Source organism: Odocoileus virginianus, chromosome 24 (assembly GCF_023699985.2).
Source record: "Odocoileus virginianus isolate 20LAN1187 ecotype Illinois chromosome 24, Ovbor_1.2, whole genome shotgun sequence".
Classification (NCBI taxonomy): Eukaryota; Metazoa; Chordata; class Mammalia; order Artiodactyla; family Cervidae; genus Odocoileus; species Odocoileus virginianus.
The window spans coordinates 26,325,590-26,349,072 of NC_069697.1; the positions used below are offsets into that span (position 1 = coordinate 26,325,590).

The 23,483-nt window shown below is 47.5% G+C and overlaps 2 protein-coding genes, 1 long non-coding RNA gene and 1 pseudogene across 15 annotated transcripts in view; 1 reads left to right on the top strand and 3 right to left on the bottom strand.

Moving 5' to 3' along the window:
* Positions 1 to 5,866, bottom strand: LOC139030834 (phosphomevalonate kinase-like). Of its 2 annotated transcripts, none has more exons than XM_070454415.1 (2): positions 5,347 to 5,866; positions 1 to 1,686 (listed from the first exon to the last, which is right to left on the bottom strand). In XM_070454415.1, exons 1-2 carry the CDS (start codon positions 5,412 to 5,414, stop codon positions 1,035 to 1,037), a joined length of 720 nt encoding a protein of 239 aa, XP_070310516.1. In that variant the 5' UTR covers positions 5,415 to 5,866; the 3' UTR covers positions 1 to 1,034. The 2 variants fall into 2 exon arrangements, with proteins under 2 accessions (XP_070310516.1, XP_070310517.1); XM_070454416.1 differs by lacking the exon at positions 5,347 to 5,866 and adding an exon at positions 3,964 to 4,062.
* Positions 4,103 to 23,483, top strand: part of POU6F1 (POU class 6 homeobox 1) — a 27,898-nt gene continuing 8,517 nt past the window's right edge. Inside the window, exons 1-10 of one of the 11 annotated variants that reach the window (XM_070454413.1) lie at positions 4,103 to 4,652; positions 6,660 to 6,718; positions 9,264 to 9,732; positions 11,682 to 11,723; positions 14,118 to 14,211; positions 15,776 to 15,971; positions 20,172 to 20,333; positions 21,205 to 21,430; positions 21,952 to 22,205; positions 22,902 to 23,030. In XM_070454413.1, coding sequence (XP_070310514.1) covers positions 15,795 to 15,971; positions 20,172 to 20,333; positions 21,205 to 21,430; positions 21,952 to 22,205; positions 22,902 to 23,030 — 948 coding nt within the window. In that variant the 5' untranslated portion in view covers positions 4,103 to 4,652; positions 6,660 to 6,718; positions 9,264 to 9,732; ... (1 more) ...; positions 14,118 to 14,211; positions 15,776 to 15,794. The other 10 variants (XM_070454406.1, XM_070454414.1, XM_070454405.1 and 7 more) reach the window with 10 other exon arrangements.
* On the bottom strand, positions 11,615 to 13,489 carry LOC110136929 (swi5-dependent recombination DNA repair protein 1 homolog pseudogene; annotated as a pseudogene).
* On the bottom strand, positions 18,285 to 22,758 carry LOC110136930 (uncharacterized). Of its 2 annotated transcripts, XR_002313780.2 has the most exons (3): positions 22,235 to 22,758; positions 21,691 to 21,763; positions 18,285 to 19,338 (listed from the first exon to the last, which is right to left on the bottom strand). It is a non-coding gene; the product is annotated as an uncharacterized lncRNA (long non-coding RNA). The 2 variants fall into 2 exon arrangements; XR_011483245.1 differs by lacking the exon at positions 18,285 to 19,338 and having other exon boundaries at positions 21,148 to 21,763.

Below are 23,483 nucleotides of genomic sequence, written 5' to 3' on the forward strand. Positions count from 1 at the left end.
TACAGTATATAGCTCATTTATACAAAGTTACTGAAAATGACAACTAATCTATAGAGACAGAAAGCAAATCAGTGGTTGCCTGGGAACAAGGATTAGAAGAGGGAGGGTAGACACCGTGAAGTTTTTGAGGGTGATGGATACGTCCATTTTTTTAAAAAAATATTTATTTGGCTGCACCAGTCTTAGTTGCACACAGGATCCCAGATCTTCGTAACAGCATCTGGGATCTTCAGCTGCAGCATGGGAACTCTCAGCTGTGGTATACAGGATCTAGTTTCCTGACCAGGGATCAAACCCAAGCCCTGTGCATTGGGAGCTCCGAGTCTTAGCCACTGGACCTCCAGGGAAGTCCTGGATATAACCGTCATAATTATGATCATGGGCATATACAAATATCAAAACTTGCCAAATTGTGCACTTTAAATATGTGCAGTCATTATATGACAATTATACCTCCATTCAGCAGTTTAGAAGCAGAATAATAAAATTTTAAGAGAATGTTAGTAATACAAATCATTATTAAAAGAACATATATATAATATTAAAAATAACTTAAGAGCAACACTCTGGGATCATAACCATATACAAAATTAACAAAGATTAGGAAGGTGGGGAGACTGTCTTGAAACAAAAGGAGTTAAAACTCTCATCAGAACATAGGGTATTAAAACTCAGGGTTATTACTGATTTTGATATTTAGAGAAATTTCAGGTTTTTTTTTTTTTTTATAATTTTATTTATTTCTGGTTGCACTGGATCTTCGTTGCTGTGCAAGGGCTTTCTCTAGTTGTGGTGCTCAGGCTTCTCACTGTTGTGGCTTCTCTTGTTGCAGAGCTCAGGCTCTGAACTCAGGCTCAATAGTTGTGGCACCCAGTCTTAGTTGCTCCGAGGCATGCGGAATCTTCCCGGACCAGGAATCGAACCTGTGTCCCCTGCGTTGGCAGGCAGGTTCTTTTCCACTGTGCTACCAGGCAAGTCCCAGGGTTTTTTTTTAAAGTGCAGAGAATCTTCAAGTCCAGCAGAAGTGACTCTAGTTAGCCACTGGGTCCTCCCATGTTAAGAGGCATCAGGGCCAACCTTTGGCAGCAACATGGATGAACTTTGAGGGCATTAGGCAGGTGCTCCAACTGCTCCTCCAGGCTCTGCTCATCCCCGTGGTTCTCAATGACCCAATCGAAGGTCCTGAAGTTGTCCAGGCCACACTCTGACTCAGCGTCGTCCACCCCTGGTGTGAACACCCAGCCCCGCTGCTGCCGGCTCTCCTCTGTGGCCACCACACGGACCATCTGTGTCACATCCCCATAGGCCTCCTGAAACCACTGGATGTCAGACACTCTCCATGTATCACTCACTAGCCAGACAGGCTGGCAGACCCCCTCCACAATCTTCCTGCAGAAGAAGCCTGGGTCAGCCCGACGCTTCTCCTTGCCCCAGCGGATCATGTCCCTCCGATAGGCCTCCTTGTAGGTGCTGGCATCCAGGAGTCTCTGGAAGTCCAAGCCGTGCTCCTGAGCGTACTGCTCCTTGAGTGGACCGGAGAGCCGGAGGACAGCACACACGTCAGCCCCTAGCCTGCTCTGAAGCGCCTCGGTCACGAAGTCCTTCCTGGATTTCCTCTTCCCGCTGAACAGCAGCACCAGCCCCGGTACGCCTCCGAGCGGGGCCATGGGGGTCACCCTAGAGCAGCTTTTATGCATAAAAGACAAAAAGAGAAACTACTCAAATGCCCATCAATAGTAGAATGGATAAATTGTGGTATAGTTATACAATGGAATGTATAGAGCAGTATAAAAGAACAAGTAATAAACTGTTAAACACAACAACATGGGTGAATCTCAAAAACATGTGTTGAGTAACAGAAACCAGACACAAAAGAATACACATACTGTCCGACTCCATTTAGATGAAGTTCAAGAACCAGTAAAATTAATTTATAGTGATAATTGGACGTTTACCTATCAAGGAACACAGAGAAGTCTTCTCAGGTGTTGGAAATGCTCTATATCATATTGTGGGTGGTGATTTTGTATATGTTTATAAAATGTATATGTGTGATATATGATAAAGTGTAATTATTATAATTATGCCCAGGGTTCCTTCATTGCAGGCAGATTCATTACCGTTTGAGCTACCAGGGAAGCCCCAACTGTTATAAAAAATATTATATGTAAATAACATATAATCTATTTTATATGTAAATAATATGTGTAAATAATGTAATGTGTAGATAAAAATAAATGTTTTATGTATATATAAATAATTCATCAATATGTACATTTAGGGTTTGTGTACTTTACTGTGTGCATGTTATAACCGATAAATAAAAAATTTAGACCAGTGAAAAAGTAATATATGTTCAGCATCAAAAATTTAGGCAGAAGAGTATACAATACAAATTTAAGGCTTCCTTTTTCCAAAGAAAACCACAATTACCATTCTCATGTCTGTCTCCCTGAACCCCTTTGATCACATCTGTTTCTTTCTTCATACTGTCCCTGATATCATGCATTTGATTTATCTGTGTGTAGCACCAAACCACATCAACATAGACTAAGAGTTTTGTCTTCATGTGATAACATTCAATAGCAATACAGAGCCTCTTCTTCACAAAAACAGCAGTAGGGAATACAAAAATGAGTTGTCACCATCTGTGCTCTCAAGAAATTTACAGCCTAAGGCAAGGGACCATAGGGACAAAAGACCAAACAAAACCTCCACGAATTGTAATATTGTCATGTATCAGCTTCACAAGGCCAGTTTAAACAGATTAAAACTACTGCACAGGTAATGATACCTTACAACTGTATATCAGAGTTTTTCAAAGTTCTTTCACATACAAGCTCACACAGTTAAACTTCTTGACCCCGTGAAGCAATGATGATAGAAAAGTAAGTAATGAAGTTAAATTACCTGCCTGAACTGTTAGTGGAATGGTAGGGGCTAAACCCTAAATATTCTACCTTGGAATCATGGGTTACTCATAGATCTGCCGAGTGCAGGTAAGGTTCTGGAAAAGTATGTAGAGACGATCTACCACCTGGTGCTGCTCCGCTCTCCTGCTCTCCCCTCCCTTGCAGTTTCCTTCCATGGAGGTGGGGGCGCGGGTGAACAGTCGCCAGTGGGCCGAGGGCTCCCCTTCATTCTCCTCACATTACCTCTAACTCGTCTATGCTTACCTCATCAAAAGATAAGCCACCAAATCTGGGGGTGGGGGTCGGGGGAGGCGGGCAGTAGATGGCGGGGCAGAGGGGAAACAGCCCAGGCTGAAGGCAGTCTCTCTAGGTCTCAAAGCTGGGACTCACAGTCGCTGGATTTACAGAGCCTCCTCCCTCCCCAATTCTTCCCTCATTCTTTCTCTTCCCCTTTGTTCTTCCAACTCCTTCCTCTTTTATTTGCCAACGACGTCTCGGTTCGTTTTCCCTCAGCCTCAAACAGTGCCTCTCTCTATCCCTTCCCCTTTCCCTACCTTCAGGAGCCTCTTAAACCAAACCCTCCCCGACATCACCACCACCAAAGCAGAACGTTAGGTTTTTCTTTTTGCTCCATGCCACTGAACTTTGTCTATTTTTTACATTTCCTCATATACTTGGTCAAGAAAGCAGGCAAGCTAGTCTCTAGACAGCGGCGATTGAGGTGTGTATATGGGGGCTTTCGGGTCCAGGCCCCCACGCCTCCCACCTCCCCACCCCGCTCCCCCCGGGTGAGATGGAGCTCGGGCACAGCTGCTCCGGAGGTTGGTTGGGCGGTGGTTTTGGTCTGGCTGAGTTCCCTCCCTTTTCTCACAGTGGGGGCCCGGCCTGGGACTTGGGAATGGACACGAACTTGACTTTCAACGTTGAGCAGGGCAACTGACCAAGCTAGAGAGGACAGGGCGGCCGCTGGGAGTTACCGCCTCAACCCTAGGCTGACGGGAATGTGGCACAGGGTCTCCAGTTTGGACTTCTGTGCTCCCTACTCTCGCACCTTCCAAAATGAAACGACCTCAGGATGCTCCTCGGAGCGGTGCTGCTTGACCCGCCCCATCGACTTTCCACTCCGGTCCGGGGAGCTAGCCTGTGGGGCCTCTGGGAGCGGGGGTGGCAAGGGGCTGGGGTGCCCCCACCATCGCTCGTTCTCAGTTCCCCAGATCCCCTCCCTTCCCTGCCGGCCCGCCCAGCCCGCCGCCCCCGGCGGCTGGCGCGCGCGGTGCAGCATGCGGCAAAGCTCTTTGCATAAATTATGCTCATGACGCAGCAGCTAAAAAAATCCAAGTAGCAGAAGGAGGGAAAAAAACGAGGGGGGGGAGGGAAAAGGGGGGGGCCGTGGAAGGGGAGAAAGGAAGAAAAAATATATATATATACCTGACCGCCCCCCCCACCCACCCTGCTTCCCCTTCTCGCTTCCCAGCCGTCCCCCCTCCGCCCAGCGCAGCCCGCCGAGTCCCTTTCGGCTCTGGCCAGCCCGGGCTGGGGGCCCGGGGGCGGCGGCGGGTCCCGACCGGCTCCCGGGCCGAGCCGAGCCCAGCCAAGCCGTACTGGCTTCTTTGTCTGCGGGTGGCGGCTGCCCCGGCCCCCGGGCCCCGGCCCCTGGCCCCCTGGCCCGAGCTGTGAGATGAATCTCTAATCGGTGGCCGCCGGGCACCCGGGGCGAAGGCAGCTCGGGCTCGGGCTCCGGTAAGTAGCGGGGTCCGGGGCGGGGAGGGGTTTGCACAGAGGGGGAGGGGGCCGGGCAGGGGAGGTTTCGGGTTTGGTTAATATGCAATGTCCGTAATTAGCATAATTTATATATTTATGATAAAGAGAAAAAAAAAAATGCCGCGGGGCCGGGGCGCCGGGATGTTGGGCCGGGGCGGAGGGGAGCTCCGGGAGCTGAATGGCGTGTGGCCGCTCGCCGGAGGCCGGAGACCCCGGGGGCCGCGCCCTAGCCTTCCTACCGGCCCGCGGGGGCCGAGGGGAGGAGGGGGCGGCCGCCAGGTGGACCCCGTGGGGAGCTTGGACCTGGCCCCTCCCCATTTCTGCTCCGGGAGCCCAGGTTGGGTACGGACCACGGGGACATTCTTTACCCAGCCCCCGTGGCGACCGCGAAAGGACTGTCCCCCTACTGGAGAACCCGGACGCCTGGGTTCCCAGCAGTCAAGGTCAAATGAGGCGGCCAGAGCCACCTGTCACAATTCTCTCCAACCACCATACACCGGGAGGACTGGTGGGACTCGGGGTTAGGGACCTGGTGCTGCCTGAAGGGTGGGAGAGTGGTGGGAGGGTCACCGTCTAGCCGAGCACAAGCACTTCATAAATATTTAATAACAATATTATTATTAATAAATAGTCATTATAATGGACCCGCTATGTGCTCCCCGGGCATCCTCACCTGGCAAGGCCAAGGGAGCCGCAGGGCGCCTTGCAACCTCCACTTTCGCCTTGAGGTCCCCTACTCATTTGTCATTGGAAGCCCCAAATCTTCGCAAAACAGCCTCCGCAGCCGGCTGTGGGGGGAAATAAAACGCGGCTGTAAAGCCTGCCTCGCTAATGGAAAGAAGCTCTTTGCGGAGAGCTGGGATCTGCTCTTTCAAATTCCTTGCTCCCAAAGTAGAAGGCTGATCCTCAATTGTTCATGAACATATTTCCCACCTCCCTTTTCTTGGTGATCCAAGGCAGCCACCGTTGACCAGCTTGGCCTTCTGAGGAATAATTCCATGTATTTCGTTTTGATTGACATCCAGCTTCTCAGGGTGTTATTTCTGTGATCTGGTATTTCTTTGCATATCTGCTGTAGACCTTCATTTATTTGTTCATCAGGGCAACAAAAATATCCACTCTGTGCCAACTCTGAACAATACAGACAGAATTTGCCCTGTCTTGGAGTTTTAATTCCAGTTTGGTGGGTGGGATGGAGATGGGGACAGGCAGATCATAAACATGAAAAAAACAAGATAATATAAAGTGATTGTGTGTGTGTGTGAGAGAGAGAGAGAGAGAAGGAGATGGGTTATTCTCTTCTTGGAAGTACTACCTAGCAATTAAGAGATGACTCAGAAGAAATTTGCTTTTCTAAGGAGTCTTGGCATTATGAAGGAACATGGGACAAAATCATATACCCCCTCCCCAAGATTTGTTCACTGTAAAGTCATAGTAGTAATCTTACATGTTTTTTATAACACTTTACAATTAAGAACAGTGCTTTACTTCAACTTAAAGCAATTACGTAGTGTTTGCTGTGTGCCAGACCCTGTTCCAAAAGCTTTACATAAAGCTTTAGTGATTTAACAATAGCCCATGAGGTAGGCACTGGAATTTAGCCCCATTTCACAGATAAGGAAACAGGCTGTGAGGTGTTACCTTAAACAGAAGCAATACTCAATCTGAGTCTTCTGCCTTTGAACCCCAAGCTCTTTCTGTGTCAAAATGAGGGTCAGTGAGGCCACAGAGAGAATGGGACTCGGGAGAAACTGGCCAAATGAAGTAAGACTTGGGAATGAGGAGCTGAACTGGCACATTAGGAGAGGATGAGTGTGACCGGGTTTCTTAAGAACTTAATACTACTTCTTTGAAATCATTTTTAAGTATCCCTAGTATTGAAAATGAGGGCATGAAATTTGAAATAGGCTGTGTTCTTTGAGGAAAAGTTAGGAAATATGAGGAGACTAAAAGAGTATGATCTGATATCATAATTTATGTTTTCAGCTCGTATTCATTAACCTCTGTTGTGTACCAGGAATTTTATGAGGCTCTGGGATATGATGGTAAGTGGATATGCTTTCTTGGTCCTTAAAGTCTAGTAGAGGAACATACTTCTTCTTGTTTTTCACATTTACCCCCTCTGTTCACCCTGCCTGGGATGAATCAAGTTTGGGCACAAGGGGGTGGGGGGTGGTGCAGGAGGAGAAACTAAATCTAAATGTGTCTTTATAAAACAGGTCTTTACTGTTTGACTATATATGGCTAAAATTTACAAATGGTTGGTTGGGAAAGAAGTAAGTTTGTTAACTACTGTCCTGTCTTTCGCCCTTTCCTCTCCTTCTGGCCCATGTGTGTGGCTAGCTAGTCTGCCAATAGCTTGGCAAGTCATTTATCTCTGTCCATGAATTGGGATTGGGAGAGGTAAACTGATTAGTGTAAGTCGCTCAGTCACGTCCAGCTCTTTGTGACCCCGTGGACTATAGCCCATGAGGCTCCTCTGTCCATAGGATTTCCCAGGCAAGAATACTGGAGTGGGTTGCCATTCCCTTCTCCAGGGGATCTTCCCAATCTAGGGATCTAATCTGGGTCTCCTACACTGCAGGCAGATTCTTTACCATCTAAGCCACCAGGGAAGCCCGTTTTTATTTCTTGGCCACACTGCAAGGCATGTGGGATCTTAGTTCCCTAAAGAGGGATTGAACCCACACTCCCTGTGTTGGAAGCTCAGAGTCTTAACCACTGGAACAATTTGAAGCCGAATTGAGAGCTTCTGCTTTCCACTGTGTCCTGATCCCTGGGGGCCAGAGCAGCCCCCATCAGCCTTCCTCCCATTTCCTGAATGAAGGCTTAAGTGTGGTGTCAGGAGAATAGAAATCTGGGGCAGGTGATGTGACCTTGAAGTTTGAAGGTCATGGACTGTGCCCTTGAGCAAGTCACCTGACATCTCTCCACCTCCATTTTCCTATAGATAAAGATGGGGATCATCGTAAGAATACAGTGTTAAGCATTTTACTTGCATGATCTCATGAAAGAGTGAAAGTGTTAGTCACTCAGTCGTGTCCTACTCTTTGCTACCCCATGGGCTGCAGTCCACCAGGCTCCTCTGTCCATAGAATTCTCCAGGCAAGAATACTGGAGTGGGTTGCCATGCCCTTCTCCAGGGGATCTTCCTGATCCAGGGATTGAACCTGGGTTTCACACATTGCCGGCTGATTCTTTACTGTCTGAGCAACCAGGGAAGCCCTAATCTCATATCACCTTTTTAACAACCGCATAAGGCTTGCCCATTTAATCAGCATTTTAAAGATAAGGAACTTAAACTTCAAAGAGATTCAGTCATTTGCCCAGGATGGCACAGCTATTTCATGACCAAGCTGGGATTTGATCTAGGTTTTTCTCCTAAGCCTATTCCATTATCTCTCTTTGATCATCAACTTTCTCTTCAATAAAAATGAGAATTGTAATAGCTAATTGTTATTTGTGCTTTATACAGTAATTCCAAGATAAGCTCTCTTATTATTTAATCCCTGAAGAAAACGGAAGTAATCTGCCTACTTGTCACACAGGTGGTCAAGCTTTACTATGTGTTTGCTCTGTGGCCTCATGGGGCTGGTGTCAAAATTGAATAATAGTTAACAGTTCATATTTATTGAACCCTTACACAATTTACTACAACGCTTAGTTATTCCCGTTTCAAATATGGTGACTGAGGCAGAAAGACCTGTTACCAAACCTAGGTTCCTAACTGCTGTACTAAATTTAAATGAGATAATATATGTAAGGGCTTCCTTGGTGGCTGAGATGGTAAAGAATCTGCCTGTAGTGTAGGAGACCCAGGTTCAATATCTGAGTCAGGAAGATTCCCTGGAGAAGGGAATGGCTACCCACTCCAGTGTTCTTGCCTGGAGAATATGTAAATTTTTATAATAGCTACCATCTTCTCAGCACTTACTATGTGCCAGTCATTGATCTAAACTTTTTATGTGCACTAATTTATTCAGTCTTCATAATAGCCCTATGAAGTAGGTACTATTACTCTCATTTTTACAGATGAGGAAACTGAGGCAGAGAGGTTAAATAATTTGTCCGAAGTCCACAGCTAGGGAATATCAAAGCTGAGATTGTGAACCCAAAAGTCTGTCTCCAAAGAGTGCTCAATGTAGTCCTATGAATAAAGGGGCTGGGTCCCCATAAACTATTTTTTAAATTTATTTTTAAATTGAAGTATCATTGATTTACAATGTTGTATTAATTTCTGCTGTATAGCAAAGTGACTCAGTTATACACACACATACCTTTTTTTAAATCGTCTTTTCCATTATCGTTTATCCCAGGGCCAACAAACTAGTAATAATGATTAACAGTTTTTTATTAATCATTAACAGTATTTTTATTAATCATTAATAATGATTACTTTTCAGCAGATGGGAAGGGAAATCTATGTCCTGGGGCCAGAAATGGAGAAGGGTGGGAGAACATACAGAAAATCCATCAAGCAAATGAAAACTTGAAAGATGTAGCAACCCACCTGAAGATTGATGGTTTAAGAACAGAGCAGATGATGCTTGCATGCAAGAGGGGATGTCATCTTGTGTTCCTTTGCATTAGGTACAACTGCATGGACCATGATGGAAGTCGTAAGAAGTGGAGGGATTCTGGGTGCACTGGAAGGGAGAGCCAACAGGATTTGAAGAAATCAATATAGATGGAAATATAAGAGCAAAGGCAAGGATGAAAGCAAGGTTTTCAACCTGAGCATCTATGGAAGGATGAAGCTGCCATTTGCTGAGATGGGGAAGGCTGCAGGCAGGTGGAGCTGGTTTGGGGTGCAAATCAGGAGTTTGATTTTGAATATGTTAAGTATAAGATCTTGTAAGCAATCAGTAGGTAGTTGGATTATATGAGTCTGAAGTTCCCAGGTGAGGTCTCAGCTGGCGGCTGTCAGGCTGGGTGAGACCACCTCAGGAAACCATCCTTGTCTGGATGATCCGGCTCAACTCCAACTACCAGTCTGTACTAATCTCCTGCTTCCTGCTTCCTGGCCTTGTGACCTTTTTAGATGGCAGCCCTGCAGGAGGTAAGTTGGTGCACAATTTAAATATAGAAGTGATGTAGAGCTGGAGATGCTAATGTCAACATACAATCTCATGTGAGAGGATTATGTCAAAAATTTGAAAGGTAATTTCCCATAACAAATGTGACTTTCTATTAAATACCAGTTAAACTCATTCCATTCATTCCTTTAATCCACGCGGAATACTCTCCATCCCCCAAAATGACTATAGTGAGAGGTACTTTACCTCTTGGAAACCTCAACCACATTAAAGTATAAAGTGATTAAAATCACAGAGATGAGTCTGCATTAAAAGTCAATCTCATATAACAAATTCCATTTTCCTCTATATGTCACAAGATGCTTCATGTACTATCAAATTTTATGTCTGAAATACATGCCACCCTGGAACAAGGGGCAAAGGACCACATAAAAGTGCATTAGATATCCCTTCAGTGTATCTTCTGTCACCCTCTATTCATCCATCATGACACTTAAACATACTATATTGTCGTTACCTTTTTATTTCCTTGATGCCTGTATTAGACTGTTGACTTCTTGACAAAGCTGGGGAACATGCTTTTTCCCACTGTATCCCAATGCCCAGCACATAGTGGCCACTGAAGTATTTGTTGAATAAACAAAGGACAAAGCATTCAGGATTTTTCTTGTAGGATCTCAGGCTATTCTAGGGGGTTCTGATTTGTTTTAGACTTCCTTGCTCCTCCTGCGTATCTTGGAAGATTACCTTAAACCCAAAGCATTTCCCAAAGGAGAATGATAAGTAGAACAAGGTCCTCTAACTCAGTTTTTCCACCACTGAGAGTCCTGAATGGTCCTGGACCTCTGGATTTTGGGGATGGAGACACATGCCTCAGTACCTGCTGTTTATCCTCACTCTGAGGCTGCTGTGTTCTCAGATGCTAGCACAGGGAAGCCAGCGACAAGTGAGCCATCTGTTAGCCTTGACAGGTTTGATTCAGGTAGTTTTCAAACTCAGCTCACTGGAGAAAGGAGGCAAAGGGGCGTGCTGTGCCTGGACACTGGCTCCTGTCCCAGCTTTAACCAAAGCAGCTCAGCCGTGACCCGTGTATGCACCGGGGCTCTGCTTCTAGGGTAATCACAGGAGCCCCTTCTCTCAAAACTGACAGGTAATCGTTGCTCTTCATTGCTCTCAGGCTGTGGACACTGCATGACATTATGAGCTCAAAGGAGGCAGGCCATCCAGATGTGCTATTTATTATAGTCATAGGAGTGAAACCCCTAAAACCCCTGGGGTCAGCCAGCAGTTGCACTCCTAGGTATATACCCCCAAATTGAAAACAGGTGTTCCAACAAAAACTCGTATACAAAGATTCATAGATGCACTATTCGCAGTAGCAGAAAGGTAGAAACAACCAAAATATCCATCAGCGGATGATTGAATAAACAAAATATGGCATATCCATACCATGGGATTTTTTTTTTGACATATGAGTTTAATTATGTGCTAGATTATCCAGATGGAAATATGTGATAAGTGGATAGAAACAAGAGTCATAAAATAAGAGAGGCCGGCATTTTTAGACCCATGTAAGTTTAGACAGTTATCAGGTTGGACTGTTTTTTAACATTTACAGTAAAACTTTTTTTTTAACCACAATAAACAGAACAATGTATTAAAACTGACTTCCAAAATTGTCCAAATTATTTTTTAATCACTATTAAAAATTTTCACATATTTATTTAAATATTTCCTTTGGCAGATTTCTCAAAAATACTGAAACCTTATTTTAGAACTTGGTTTATATTTGGATACTAACAAGCTTCGTAAATTGGTGTTCATCAGGATACCCTTCTCTAAGCTCTAGTGGCTTATACCTTCTCTTTAAAATGTGCAAGTATCTTTTTTATTACGTTGTCATTCTCAGAGATTCTCTGGAGAAAGAATTATGAATGAAACTCTTATGAATTCATCTTCATTTCTGTTACAGTGGAGCAATTTATCATCTTACCCGCAGTGATCTATCAACTGGGTGAGGTTCAGTTTCTTGTCCTTTTGGGACTTAGTTGATTGCCCCTCACAGAGCAACATTAACTACAGTGTCTTTTTTTCCTTATTAACAACTGTAACTGAGACAGATCATTCTTTGAGTGGTACATTTTGACTAGTTTTAGCCTCTGAAGATCTTTCCCTGGAATCTCCTTCACCGATTTGGCTTTTTCTTCATTTAATCCTTGTTTGGAAAGATTCTCATTCACAAAATCGTTTTGGAGGACCTTGCATGACTCAGTATCCATGATTTAGATTCACATGCATCATTTTTTGTTTGTTTTTGGTCACACTGTGTGGCATATGAGATCTTAGTTCCCTGACCAGGGATCTAACCTGCACCTGTCTCCCTCTGCCACCCCAGACTGAAAGTGCAGAGTCTTAATCACTGGATTACCAGGGAAGTCCTGCATCAATATTCTTTGAAGTGTTTTTCAAATATAAACTTCCTTCTAACTCACTGTGTGTTTAAAATTTTCTTGAAATTCCAAACAGTTTTTCTTTTGCTAAGGGTCCTGTCTTCTCTGAAAAGATCTGATTGTTTTTTTCATTCTTAACTTTGAGATGCTTTACCACTCCATTTATTTATGAGAATTAAATGAAGATCTTGTTTTGCTTAATTGTCCTTTAAGTGTTGCACTCATAGGTTGTTTTCTCGCACTATTCGTATGGGGAGGTGGTTGATTGGCATAGACATGCAGAGTGCTGGGTAGTCACAGCTGAGTCTGATGGACTTTCCATCTTGGAAACGAAGTCTTGACTTACCTGTGCCTCTGCCTTCCCTGGAGAGTGAAAGAGCCTATATGATGAAATTTTATCCAGCCATGTAAAGAAATGAAGCACTGATACATGCTATGGATAAACCTTGAAAATATTCTGCAAAGTAAAAGAAGCCAGAAACAAAAAGGCCCCCTGTCAAATGATTCCATTTATTAATATATGAAATTTAGTGTTAGTCTTTCAGTCCTGTCTGAGTCATTATGAATATGGACTGTATTCCTCTAGGCTCCTCTGTCCATAGAATTCTCCAGGGAAGAATACTGGAGTGGGTAGCCATTCCCTTCTCCAGGGGATCTTCCCAACCCAGGGATTGAACCCAGGTCCCTGCATTGTAGGCAGATTCTTTACCATCTGAGTCATCAGGAAAGCCCTTGTGAAATACTGAGAAGAGGCAAATCCAAAAAGAGAAAGCAGATTCATGGTTGCGAAGGGCAAGAAAGGAGAGTAACTGCTAATGGACATGGAATTTCCTTTTGGAGGATGAAAATGCTCTGGAGCTAAATAGTGGTGATGGTTACATTTACAACACTGTAAATGTACTATAAATGTACTGAATTCCATTAAGTTGTACATTTAACTTGATGTCATGTGAATTTTACCTCATTAATCAAATAACAAGGAAGCCCAGTGAAAAAAACCCAGGGGTAGAAGAGGAGGAGGAAGAGAAAGGTGAGGAATCTAGAACACTTCTCCGAGCGGAGTGTCCTCATCTATATAACATGGTGATGCTAATATTCCCATACCCCAGCTGGCATAAGTAGTACGTGAATTAGTATTCCATAAAATGCTTAGCACAGTGGGCACTCAGAATAAAAATGTTAGTTGCTTCTTCTCTATTTCAGCATCTAAAACCAGTTGTCCTAGTTATTACCTTTATTTCTTGTGACTGTGGTTAGTGGCTCCAGCCAGCCCGTCTGTCCTCACAAAGTCTTCTGTCACTCCCTGCACACGGGGCAGCTGCTCCACCATCTGGTGTGTTATCCTGCCTCTCATGTTAAAGGCCAGTGTGGTTCTTGGGCCGCTGCCACAGAAACCCCTGAGGGGCCCACCTACTAAATCAGACTCCCTGGAGATGTTTGGTCTGGGAAAATAGGGGTGGGGGAGTCTGCAATTTTAATGTGTTCCAGGCACATTAAAGTCTGAGACAACTGTTTCAATTTATTCCTATCTTTGCCATCTCTTCCGGGGAAGTCTGCTCAGACCCTGCCCCTGAGAATTGCTCTGATACCCAGAGTGCTCCTTACTTGTGTCTGGTTCTGAGTGTCTGGGTCAAAATCACTTTGGGTTCTGCTGGGTCTGCTCTTTCCCATTGGACTGGAGAACTCCCAAGGACAGACATCTGGCCACACCCCACCCCCCCATTCCTCTTGTTACCCTGACTCCTCCTGAGTGTAGGTTGTCCTAGGATGTTGCAGGAAGTCAGACATTTTAATTTTAAAATCCTTAGAATCCTATTTCCTTCACTTCTACACATACCTGAGAGAACTTAGCTTCTCTCTCTTCCTACCATTCTACTTCTGACTTTCTGAGATGATATGGAAATTGTCTTACATTGTCACATCAGCCTTTGCTTTTCCCATCTCATCTCACCCTGCAGAATGTGTAGGTGTGGGCCAGCCCCCACCCCACCCTGAGAAGTGACCATGGATCCTGGAGCCGGGCCAGACTCATCTCTGACTGTCAATGAGCAGGTATCTTTTGGAGCAGGAAGAGGTGGGTGTGGGGAGGGGTAGGGGGATGGACTGAGGTGTGTGGGCAAGGAGGAAAACTCCGTAGAGCCCTTGTTGACTGTTTCTTACCAACGTTCATGGTCACTTGACCCATCCAGATGTGGCTGCCAGCTAGGATTTTTCAGGGGCTGGGTTTGGGGACTTTAGTTGTGACTTGAAAAAGTGAAATATGTATAAGTTAATATGGGGAAAGATTTGGGTATCATTTTTCTTGGTTATATATCATTTTCTAATTTTTCCTTCAATGACCTTTTATTACTTATATAAATTTTTTTTAATCGGCCATACCTGTAGCTTGCGGGATCTTAGTTTCCCAACCAGGAATCAAACCCAGGCCCCTGGCAGTGAGAGTACCAAGTCCTAACAACTGTACCACCAGGGAATTCCCTTATGTATTTTTTATGTAAAAATACTTACATATTTTTAAAAGGAGAAAAAAAGATGAACAGCTCTTAAAATGTCATTAGAGTAAAGTTTCTCATAGTCAGGTTTGATTCAGAAAGGGAACTGCTTGGGAAGGTTATTTCACTCATACTCCCCTGATGGGTCACATAGCTCCTTTTTCCAGCAGAGTCTCTGGCTGGATCCAGTTTTCAGTTCCAAGGAGTGTATTGTGGGAGTGGCTTTGGGCCCGGGAGAATTGCAGGGAAGGCCTGATGCAGAGCTTGATCAGACACCCTGATGCAGGGTGTCCCTGATTTTTGAATGACCCAAGTGGAAGCCTGTCAGTGCTGGAGGTAAAGCACTAAATGCTGGCTGGCTGAGCAGGAAGGAAGACTCAGTGTTCCAAGGAGGCCCAGGGGCCACCCGCATCACTTTGCATGGGGCTCCCCTCTAGGAGGTGCAAGGTTAGAGCACGCACACACCAGATGGCACGCTGGAGCTGCAGGTCTGCAGGGTACAAAGCTCTAGTCCAGGAGGGCCAGCAAGAGCCCACGCCCTCAGAATTCCTGACCCTCTTAGCTTGCAAGGAAATTATGGCCTCTAACCTCAGGGTTTTGGATATTAAGGAACCATGAACTTCAAAAGTTCCTCAGCATCCTGGAGCATTCATTTTCCACTCCTGTAATGTCTGGAGGGACATGCAGAGGGATTCCTGTCTTATCCCAGCTGAAGCTGTGGGTCCTGTGTGAGGGGTCATCATAACCACACTCCAGTATCCTAGCAGCCAAGGAGACATCCTGGCAAGGCTGTGGGTGAGGCCATTTACCAGTCCCTGAACTGAGAGCAAGAGAGGGAGCAAACAGAAATGTCTGCAAGTGGTTTCGCTCAGTGGGACTTTTTCTAGCTTGTGTCAGACCCTTCCCCCTGCCCCCAGGGCCTGCTCTCTCCTAGCACTTCCTTCCCTGGAATCAGGGAGCTTCAGGCTCTGGGAATTCTCACAGAGCACACAGTCCTCAGGACAGGTCTGCAATCTGAGATGCTGTCTCCTCTCTGCCTCAGTCACACCTAGAGCTCTAGCTCCCTGGAGGCAGTATCCCTCGAAGCCTCTTTCCCCAGCAACGTCCCTCTCCTCTGTTCACAGGTCATCGTGATGTCAGGCCATGAGACCATCCGAGTTCTGGAGGTTGGAGTGGATGCCCAGATTCCTGCTGAGGAGGAGGGCAAAGCGCTGGAGGCTGTGGCCGCCGAGGGCTCCCAGAGCGGAGGCCCTGCTGAAGCTGGTGAAGCTGCCGGTGAAGCTGGCCCAGACCACCCAGACTCCTCCGTGGAGGCAACTGGTACGAGGCCACTGCTCCCAGGGACCATTGCTCCCAACCTGAGTCCCTTCCCGTGTTCCCCCTGGGGAGCCAGCATGAATCCCAGGGGGGCTAGGTGGCTTTCGGGGTGTGTGGTCTTCCTGTCCACCGAGCAGGCCTCGGTCACAGCCTGCACCGCTGTTCAGCTCCTTGGCCACTCCTCAATCCCTGGAATGAGGGACTGTTTGCAGTTATTTATAGACCTAAACTGGGATGGGTCAGGGTGAGGTGGGAGGAGAGTGGTGGGGCTCAGCTCAGGGGATTGCATTTTCTTCATTTTCAGACAAGGCTTTCCTGGGGCCCCTGCTGCAGCAGAGGGAAGCGAGAACAAGCACACGTTCCCTTGCTTGCTCGCTCCCTGAGGGAGGACCAGCTTGTTCCTTATATGGGGTGAAGGTAGGGATGTGTCCAGGGGTCAGGCTGGAGGGGTGGCTTAGGTGTTTTGCCCATTCCTTAGGTGGTGTGTGTAGGGGGCACACGCAGTCCTCTGCTTTTGCTCTAAGCTCTTCAAAAGTGGCAGTTGGGTTTTTTGATCTCTTTCTATCTTTGGTTCAGAATTTGCCGTAACTGCACGTGCACACAGAGGTGATTGGATTAACCTCAGAGAGGGCTCCCAGGTCTAAACCAGACCCTCAGGCTCAAGGCAGAGAGGACTTAACCTTTAGGATACTGCCAGCCCTTGAAAATCAGTACCTTTTATGGTGGAGCTGGGAGGTGCCAGGAGCTGGGGATGGAAGGGCATCTTACCCACATTGGGCTAAGAATGTGTGTTAGGGAGGGCCTTGTAGAATCACAGCTTCTCACTCCTGGCTAGACTGACATGCGTCTAGCCTGGTGGGCTTATCTGGGCTGTTTTTCTCCAAAGGTGACTTTAGGGCATGAGTTTGATTCTCCTACATGGGGAAGGATTGACTCACACTGTCTCCCCTAATGACCCTACAGTACAGCTGTGAGATGGCCAGGCTGTTCTAAAAGCTGGCACTGGTTGTAGGCACTGCTTTCTGGGCACAGGGCACCCTTTCATTGACTTTCCTCATTTACACCTTGCAGAATAGACATTTCTTTTTACAGAAAGCCTGGGGCCTCCTTTGCCAGTTCCCCCAGAAAGCCATGGTTCATCTCGCCTTGTCTTCTGCTGAACTTCACCGCTTCCCTAGACTGGTGATCTGGTTGGGGGAGGTGGGGTGGGCCAAGAGGAAGAGCCATGAAGAGAGCAAAGAGAACAGAAAACAAGCGAAAACACTTCGAGATCTCACCTCCCTTGCTGTACTTGCAAATCAGTATGTAGATCCATTTGGGACCCTGGTATTTTATTTTTTATCCTTTTGATTAAAGGAATGACAAGACACATGACCATTTTCCCTAGCCTGGCAATGTTCTGCTTCCTTGTTGAGGAAGTGTCCTGGGCCAGTGTCCTGGTGAGCGGGCAGGAAAAACAAGGATTCTCCATCTCAGCCACCCTTTCCATTCCTTGCCATTGTGGGGATGGAGCCCCTTTTCAGGAAATCTAGCAGGTTTTACAGGTTTGTCCACAGTTTGTGTGTGTGTGTGTGTGTGAAGTTGCTTTAGTCATGTCCAGCTCTTTGTGACCCCATGGACTGTAGCCCGCCAGGCTCCTCTGTCCACGGGATACTCTAGGCAAGAATACTGGAGTGGGTTGCCATGCTCTCCTCCAGAGGATCTTCCCAACCCATGGATTGAACCTGGGGTCTCCTGCGGCTCCTGCACTGCAGGTAGATTTTTTAATCACTGAACCACCAGGGAAACCCCCCACAGTGCTTACCTTTCTTTTTTACCCTTTTATACATCTTCCATATGCCTTAATTCTATTCCTTACCCAAAACTTACTCTCAGAAATGGATCCAAAACCAGTAATTTACACCTTAGCATGAGTGTTCATGGTAGTGTGCATCTTCTTCCAGAAGTTTATCTAATTAAGCCTTTCATTAAAGTCTTCTTTGTAAAGGAAATTTAGTCACAGTCAAGCAGGTAGGGGAGGTATGTTGGTAGTAATTCCTAAGAAGTTGCCAGCTTAAATTGTAGCTTTGATAGAACATTTCTGCATATGAAATATTGAGAAGAGTTTCCTCTTAAAGCTGAGTAATAGGAAACTTTTTCCCGATGGAAAAAGAATCTAGTGATTTGTGTCACTCTATTACCCAGACCTCGTCACACATACATATTTTTATAGGTGTGGCCCCTGAGGGCAGGCTAACTAGTATGACACCTTCCACCATATTATTTCATATTCTGTGTCCTTTATTAACAGATTCACTCACTGATTTTGGCTTTGGCTATTATCAAACTCCCTGGTTTTTTCATTGTCATAAACAGCTGGTTTGAATGGCCCTTTAATTCTATTTTTCTTGGAGGTGTAGTCCACTAAAATTCCTTTTGAAGAGAAATGAATTGTTTACACAGTAGGAAATCATTACATGGAAAAACACACAAAACCTTGCTATCAATGAGAGGAAAAGTAGTCAGCCAAGAGGTACCATCTATGCCTCTGAAGCCAGAAAAAGAAATCATGATAAAATCTAAACTGGGTGGTGCTGTGGAGAAACAGGTACATTGTTGATGGTTCCACAAATTGGTTCAATCTTCCTGAAAAGCAATCTAGCAGGAAGCAAAAAAAATCTGGAAATGTATCCTAATGAAATGACTTATTTCTTCAGATGGTAAGCTTTCATCACTCATGCTTGTTACATTTCCATTTCCTCAGTTTCCTTTATAGGTTTCATCACAGTTTTAAAAAAATAAACAACAGCTGGTATTGTTGCTTGTTTTTATTTATTTATTTGGTTGTGTCGGATCTCAGGTGCAGGACATTGGATCTTTGTTGGTCCTTCACTGTGGCGCTTGGACTCTCTAGTTACGGCAGACATGTTTAGTAATTGCAGTGCCCGGGCTTAGTTGCTCCACAACACTTGGAATCTTAGGTTCCCAACCAGGGATTAAACCCACGTCCTCTGCATTGCAAGGCAGACTTAACCACTGGATCACCAGGGAAGTCCCGGTTTCATGACACTTTGTCAAGTGAAATATTTTTTAAATTCTCAGAGGTTCAGATTATCCTCATCTCTGATTTTTATTCAACAGTTAGAAATATATTTCCCTTCACAGTGGACATAAATCTGCTGTTTGGTTTTCTTTGGTATTTTTATATGGTTTTTGTGGTTGCTTGTCTCTTTCATCCTTGAAGCAATCTGGATTTTTAAATTGTATACTGTTAATCGTCCTGGCTTAGGTTGGTGCCTTCCCAGATTAAAACAGGAGCTGGGAATGCAGGCTTGGAAGGTTCTCTAGTTCAGTGGTTCCCATTTTGTCTGTGTGGTATATCACAAGGGAGCTTAAAAGAAAAAAGAGAGATGTGAGGTTGCCAGCCTCCACTCTTGGACATTCTGACTCAGTTGGCCTAGAATAGGATCTGGAAACCTATGCCCAGCCACCATTAAGAAGCCACTCATCTGGTCTGACACCCAACAACTAGACTCCCTGTAATGTCTCACTATATATTAAATAACCCTTCTCCATATTGTTATGTGACTTTGAAGAGTTTTTCTGGTAGGCGTCCCTACCTAACTAACTCCAGGTAGTGAGAGAAAGCTCTCACTTGGTTGAAAAGCTACAATTTATGGGAAGCTCCTTTAGAACCTCCTAAAAGCTGCTCATCAGACTTCAGACCTCAGGGAATGGCAGAGAAAAGTTATCTGGCCTGGAGAGCCCCTGGGATCCTGAGTGTGGCCATGACATGTCACTTCCTAGGCTTCACCTTGCAGAAATCCTACCCCTTCCCTGAGCCAGCACTGCATCCCCAAAGTAGCTTGGAGGTAGAGTGACTGTTGATCCAGTTGCTGGATGAGCCAATCAATCCCATTGATTCTGGCTCCTCTCCCTGACACATGTTCATTTCTACTGCTGGTTATGTGATAGGTCCTAGCATCCTACCAAGCCAGGAGACGAGAGGCTGATACGCAGCTGTGCCTGGGTCTGCATTTTTGTCATCCACATGTGGGACAAGGGTGGTCTACCTTCCAGGTCTGGCACAGGGCTCTCCAGCCTCCCAAACTCACTACCAGTAACTTTGGGGAAACTCCTTCTTTGGGCCAGGGAAGACCAGAGATCAGCCTCGGGTTATGCAGAAACGCAAGGTGGCACTGAGAGTTGTCCCACTCACTCCAGGTTCACTCCTTGTCCCTCTCTCTCCCAATGCTGCATGAAGTGAAGTCGCTTCCGGGGATGCCTTTGAGCCCTGCCCCTGCCGTTGCCACCTTCAGCCAAGCTCCATGCCAGCCTCAGGCATCACAGACCCTGACGCCACTGGCTGTACAAACTGCCCCCCAGGTAAGGGCTACCCCAGGGAGCTAGACAGAGGGCAGTGGGCAAGAGAAAGGCAAGGGATAGCCAACATGGGCTGGCCATGGGGTCTGGGAACTTCATAAGGCAGAACAGAGAAGGGGCTGTGGCTTGAGGGAGGGAATCTCCTACTAGGGACCCCTGGCCTTTCCCCTGTCCCAGATCAGGCCCCCTGGGAAAAGTAAATCTGCATTTGTCAGGTAATCCCCTTGGGTCCAGCAAGGATTATAAGAGTACAGTAACTCCTTCAAGTCATCTAATGATTAATTGAGTGAATACCCTTGTCAGCCCCTCTAGGGGGTGCCTGGAAGAGTTAATGGTTCCTCATTTAGAGCAGAGGGCAGCCCCAGCACAGCGAGAAGCTGCTCCAGGGGCCTCCAGGCAGACTGAGCACCCTGTGACATCTTTCACTGCACACACATATCCAAGGTGTCCATCAGGAGTGTCTTCCATCATAGCTTTCCAGAGGCCTCTGTGGGCCTTGACGATTCAGTTCCACCAGCCCCTACCCCTGCTTCCTGGTCACAAAGCAATGGTCCCGTGGGCAAAAACCCAGGGAAGGCTTGGGAGGCAGCCGACCACAGTGGGAGAGACCTGTGACCCTTTCTGATCCTGGGGCAGGGCTGGGCCCTGCCCCTGATGTGGGCTGCTTCTCCAAAGATGGGATCGTCCAGTCCAGGTCCCTCCTCAGGGATGGGCCTCCAGTTCGGGCTCATCTCTTCCCTGCCCTTATGCAGCCTTCCCCGCCTCCCCTCAGAATGCTTTGTGTGTGCTCAGCTGGGTCGACCCAGCGTTTGCGCTGTTGACGTTGATTTTTTATTTTTTCTTTTCTTTTTTGAAATCTTGTTTGCTTTTGCAGGTCTTGACTCAGGAAAACTTAGCCACAGTTCTGACAGGAGTTATGGTTCCAGCAGGGGCAGTTACTCAACCTCTTCTTATCCCCATCAGTATTGCAGGTCAAGTGGCTGGTCAACAGGGGCTGGCCGTGTGGACAATTCCTACCGCAACCGTGGCTGCCCTCCCAGGACTGACCGCTGCTTCTCCCACGGGGGGAATTTTCAAGCCACCTTTAGCTGGTCTCCAAGGTAACGGCAACTCTCCCCAGGACTGCACCAGGCCCCCGCCACCTTCCACTACCTTCCCTGCTCGTGTGTTTGCCATGTTGGACTCTGAACCCGCGGCCCTCCCAGGGCAAGAGCCCTGGAGTCTGGATCTGGTGTCCCAGGCCCCCAGCCAGAGAGCTGCTGCACCACCTCAGGACTCTAGGCCACGACACCACGCTGGCCCAGCAGGCCTGTCTTCCTCCAGCTGTCTGGACTGCCCTCCCCACCACGCCAGACCTCACCCTGTGACCAGCCTCCTGAGAAGGACTGCAAGAAGATTCCACTTCTGGTTCTGAACCTACACATCTCCAGGCCCTAGGGAGGGGGGATGAGAGATGTTGGCATGTGCCACCCCTGCAAGGATCAAGGGAATAACAGCAGCCTGTGCCCCCACCCCAGTGCCCCGACCCCCGTCTCGTTCTTGTACCAGATCCCTTGGGATTGGAGCTGCTCTGGCCTGCGGCTAGGCATTTGAGTGCCTCTGTCTCTGCCTTGCTTCATAGCAGCTGCTGTGCTGAACACCGCTCTCCCGGCACCTGTACAAGCCGCCCCACCGGCCCAGGCCTCCTCGCCCGCCCAGCCCCGACCACCGGCCCAGCCCCAGACGCTGTTCCAGCCCCAGCCACTGCTGCAGACCACACCGGCCATTCTACCGCAGCCCACTGCTGCCACCGCCACTGCCCCCACCCCCAAGTCTGTGGACACCCCCACACAGATCACCGTTCAGCCTGCAGGCTTCGCATTCAGCCCGGGAATCGTAAGCTGCTGCCCTCACCCAAGGCTCACCAGGGATGGACCGGATCTCTGGTCAAGGGTGAACCTGACCCTTGCCACGGGGGAGTATGGAGGTGGAGGACCAGCCCCTTGAATGCGGCTCTTTTCCAACACTTCGGCAGAGATGGGCTCCTTCCAAGGCAGCTGTCAGCCCATGCATCCCAGCCAAGAGCAAACAACCTCTGCCAAGAGGGCTGGCCCAACCTTCCAGAACCTGGACCGTGGACCAGCCTTGTAGGGTGGGATGATGTCTGGGGATTGCAAACTTGTGAGCTGCTGCTAAAGTGGCGCTAGAGGCTCACGGCCCCATGCCAGTGTCTATCCAGCGTGGCTCCTGGCTTGGTAGTAGAGCTGTTAGGCATGAATAGATGGCCTCTAGTTAGATGTGGCTAGAGTCCCATCAGCCCCTCCAGCCTGGCCCTTCTACTCTCCCAGGGCTGGCCTGAAAGATTAGCCAGTTACTCCTCCATGACTGCGGCCCCGCCCTTCCCTGCTTACCTCCTGCAGCCCCTGGCCCTGGGTACCATTCAGTTGGTGGACTTGGGCTTGCAGCCCACACTCGTATCTGCCCAGCATCGGTTACCCCCCACCCCTGTCCCAATACCCTCAGCCCTCGTCCCTCTGCCTTGGGCTCTTTCTCACCCGTTGCCTCTGAGCAAGGCTCTTCCTCCACCCACAGATCAGTGCTGCCTCCCTCGGGGGACAGACCCAGATCCTGGGCTCCCTCACCACAACTCCGGTCATTGCCAACGCCATTCCCAGCATGCCGGGGATCAGCAGTCAGATTCTCACCAACGCTCAGGGTCAGGCAAGTGGTCAAAGCCAGGCGGAGGGGTGGGGACCATGGAGATGCTGGCTCTGGGGGAGGGCACATGCGTGGGAGGATTGGGTCATAGAAACTCAACCAGGGTGAGACGCTGCTGTTCATTATTGCCTGTGTGACTGCTCTCTGCTGACACTGAGGCCAGGCGGGGGCAGAGCCCCCACCCCAACCCTGGTTTGGGTGCTCACTCTAGTTGGGGGTTTTCATTTAGGCAGCCCTTGCTTTGTGGCCAGGTTCTGTGCTAGGTGCTTTCTCGTACATTATCCCACTTCATTCTGAGTACAACCTGTTGGGTGGAGATTTTTGTTCCCATTTTACAGGGGAGAAGACTAAGGTTTGGAGAAATTAAGCTAGTTAAAGTGTGGCAGAGCAGGGCTTCATGTGTAGACCCACTCCTGCTCCCTCAAGGCTCTGGAGAATAGAGAAGCAGCCCCTAGG

Excerpts from the sequence above, each read along its gene's own strand:
- LOC139030834 (XM_070454415.1), bottom strand. The coding sequence starts at position 5,414 with ATGAGTAGGGGACCTCAAGGCGAAAGTGGAGGTTGCAAGGCGCCCTGC. Across the intron at positions 1,687-5,346 it reads GGCTCCCTTGGCCTTGCCAG|CTGCTCTAGGGTGACCCCCA; the intron begins GTGAGGATGCCC and ends TATGCATAAAAG.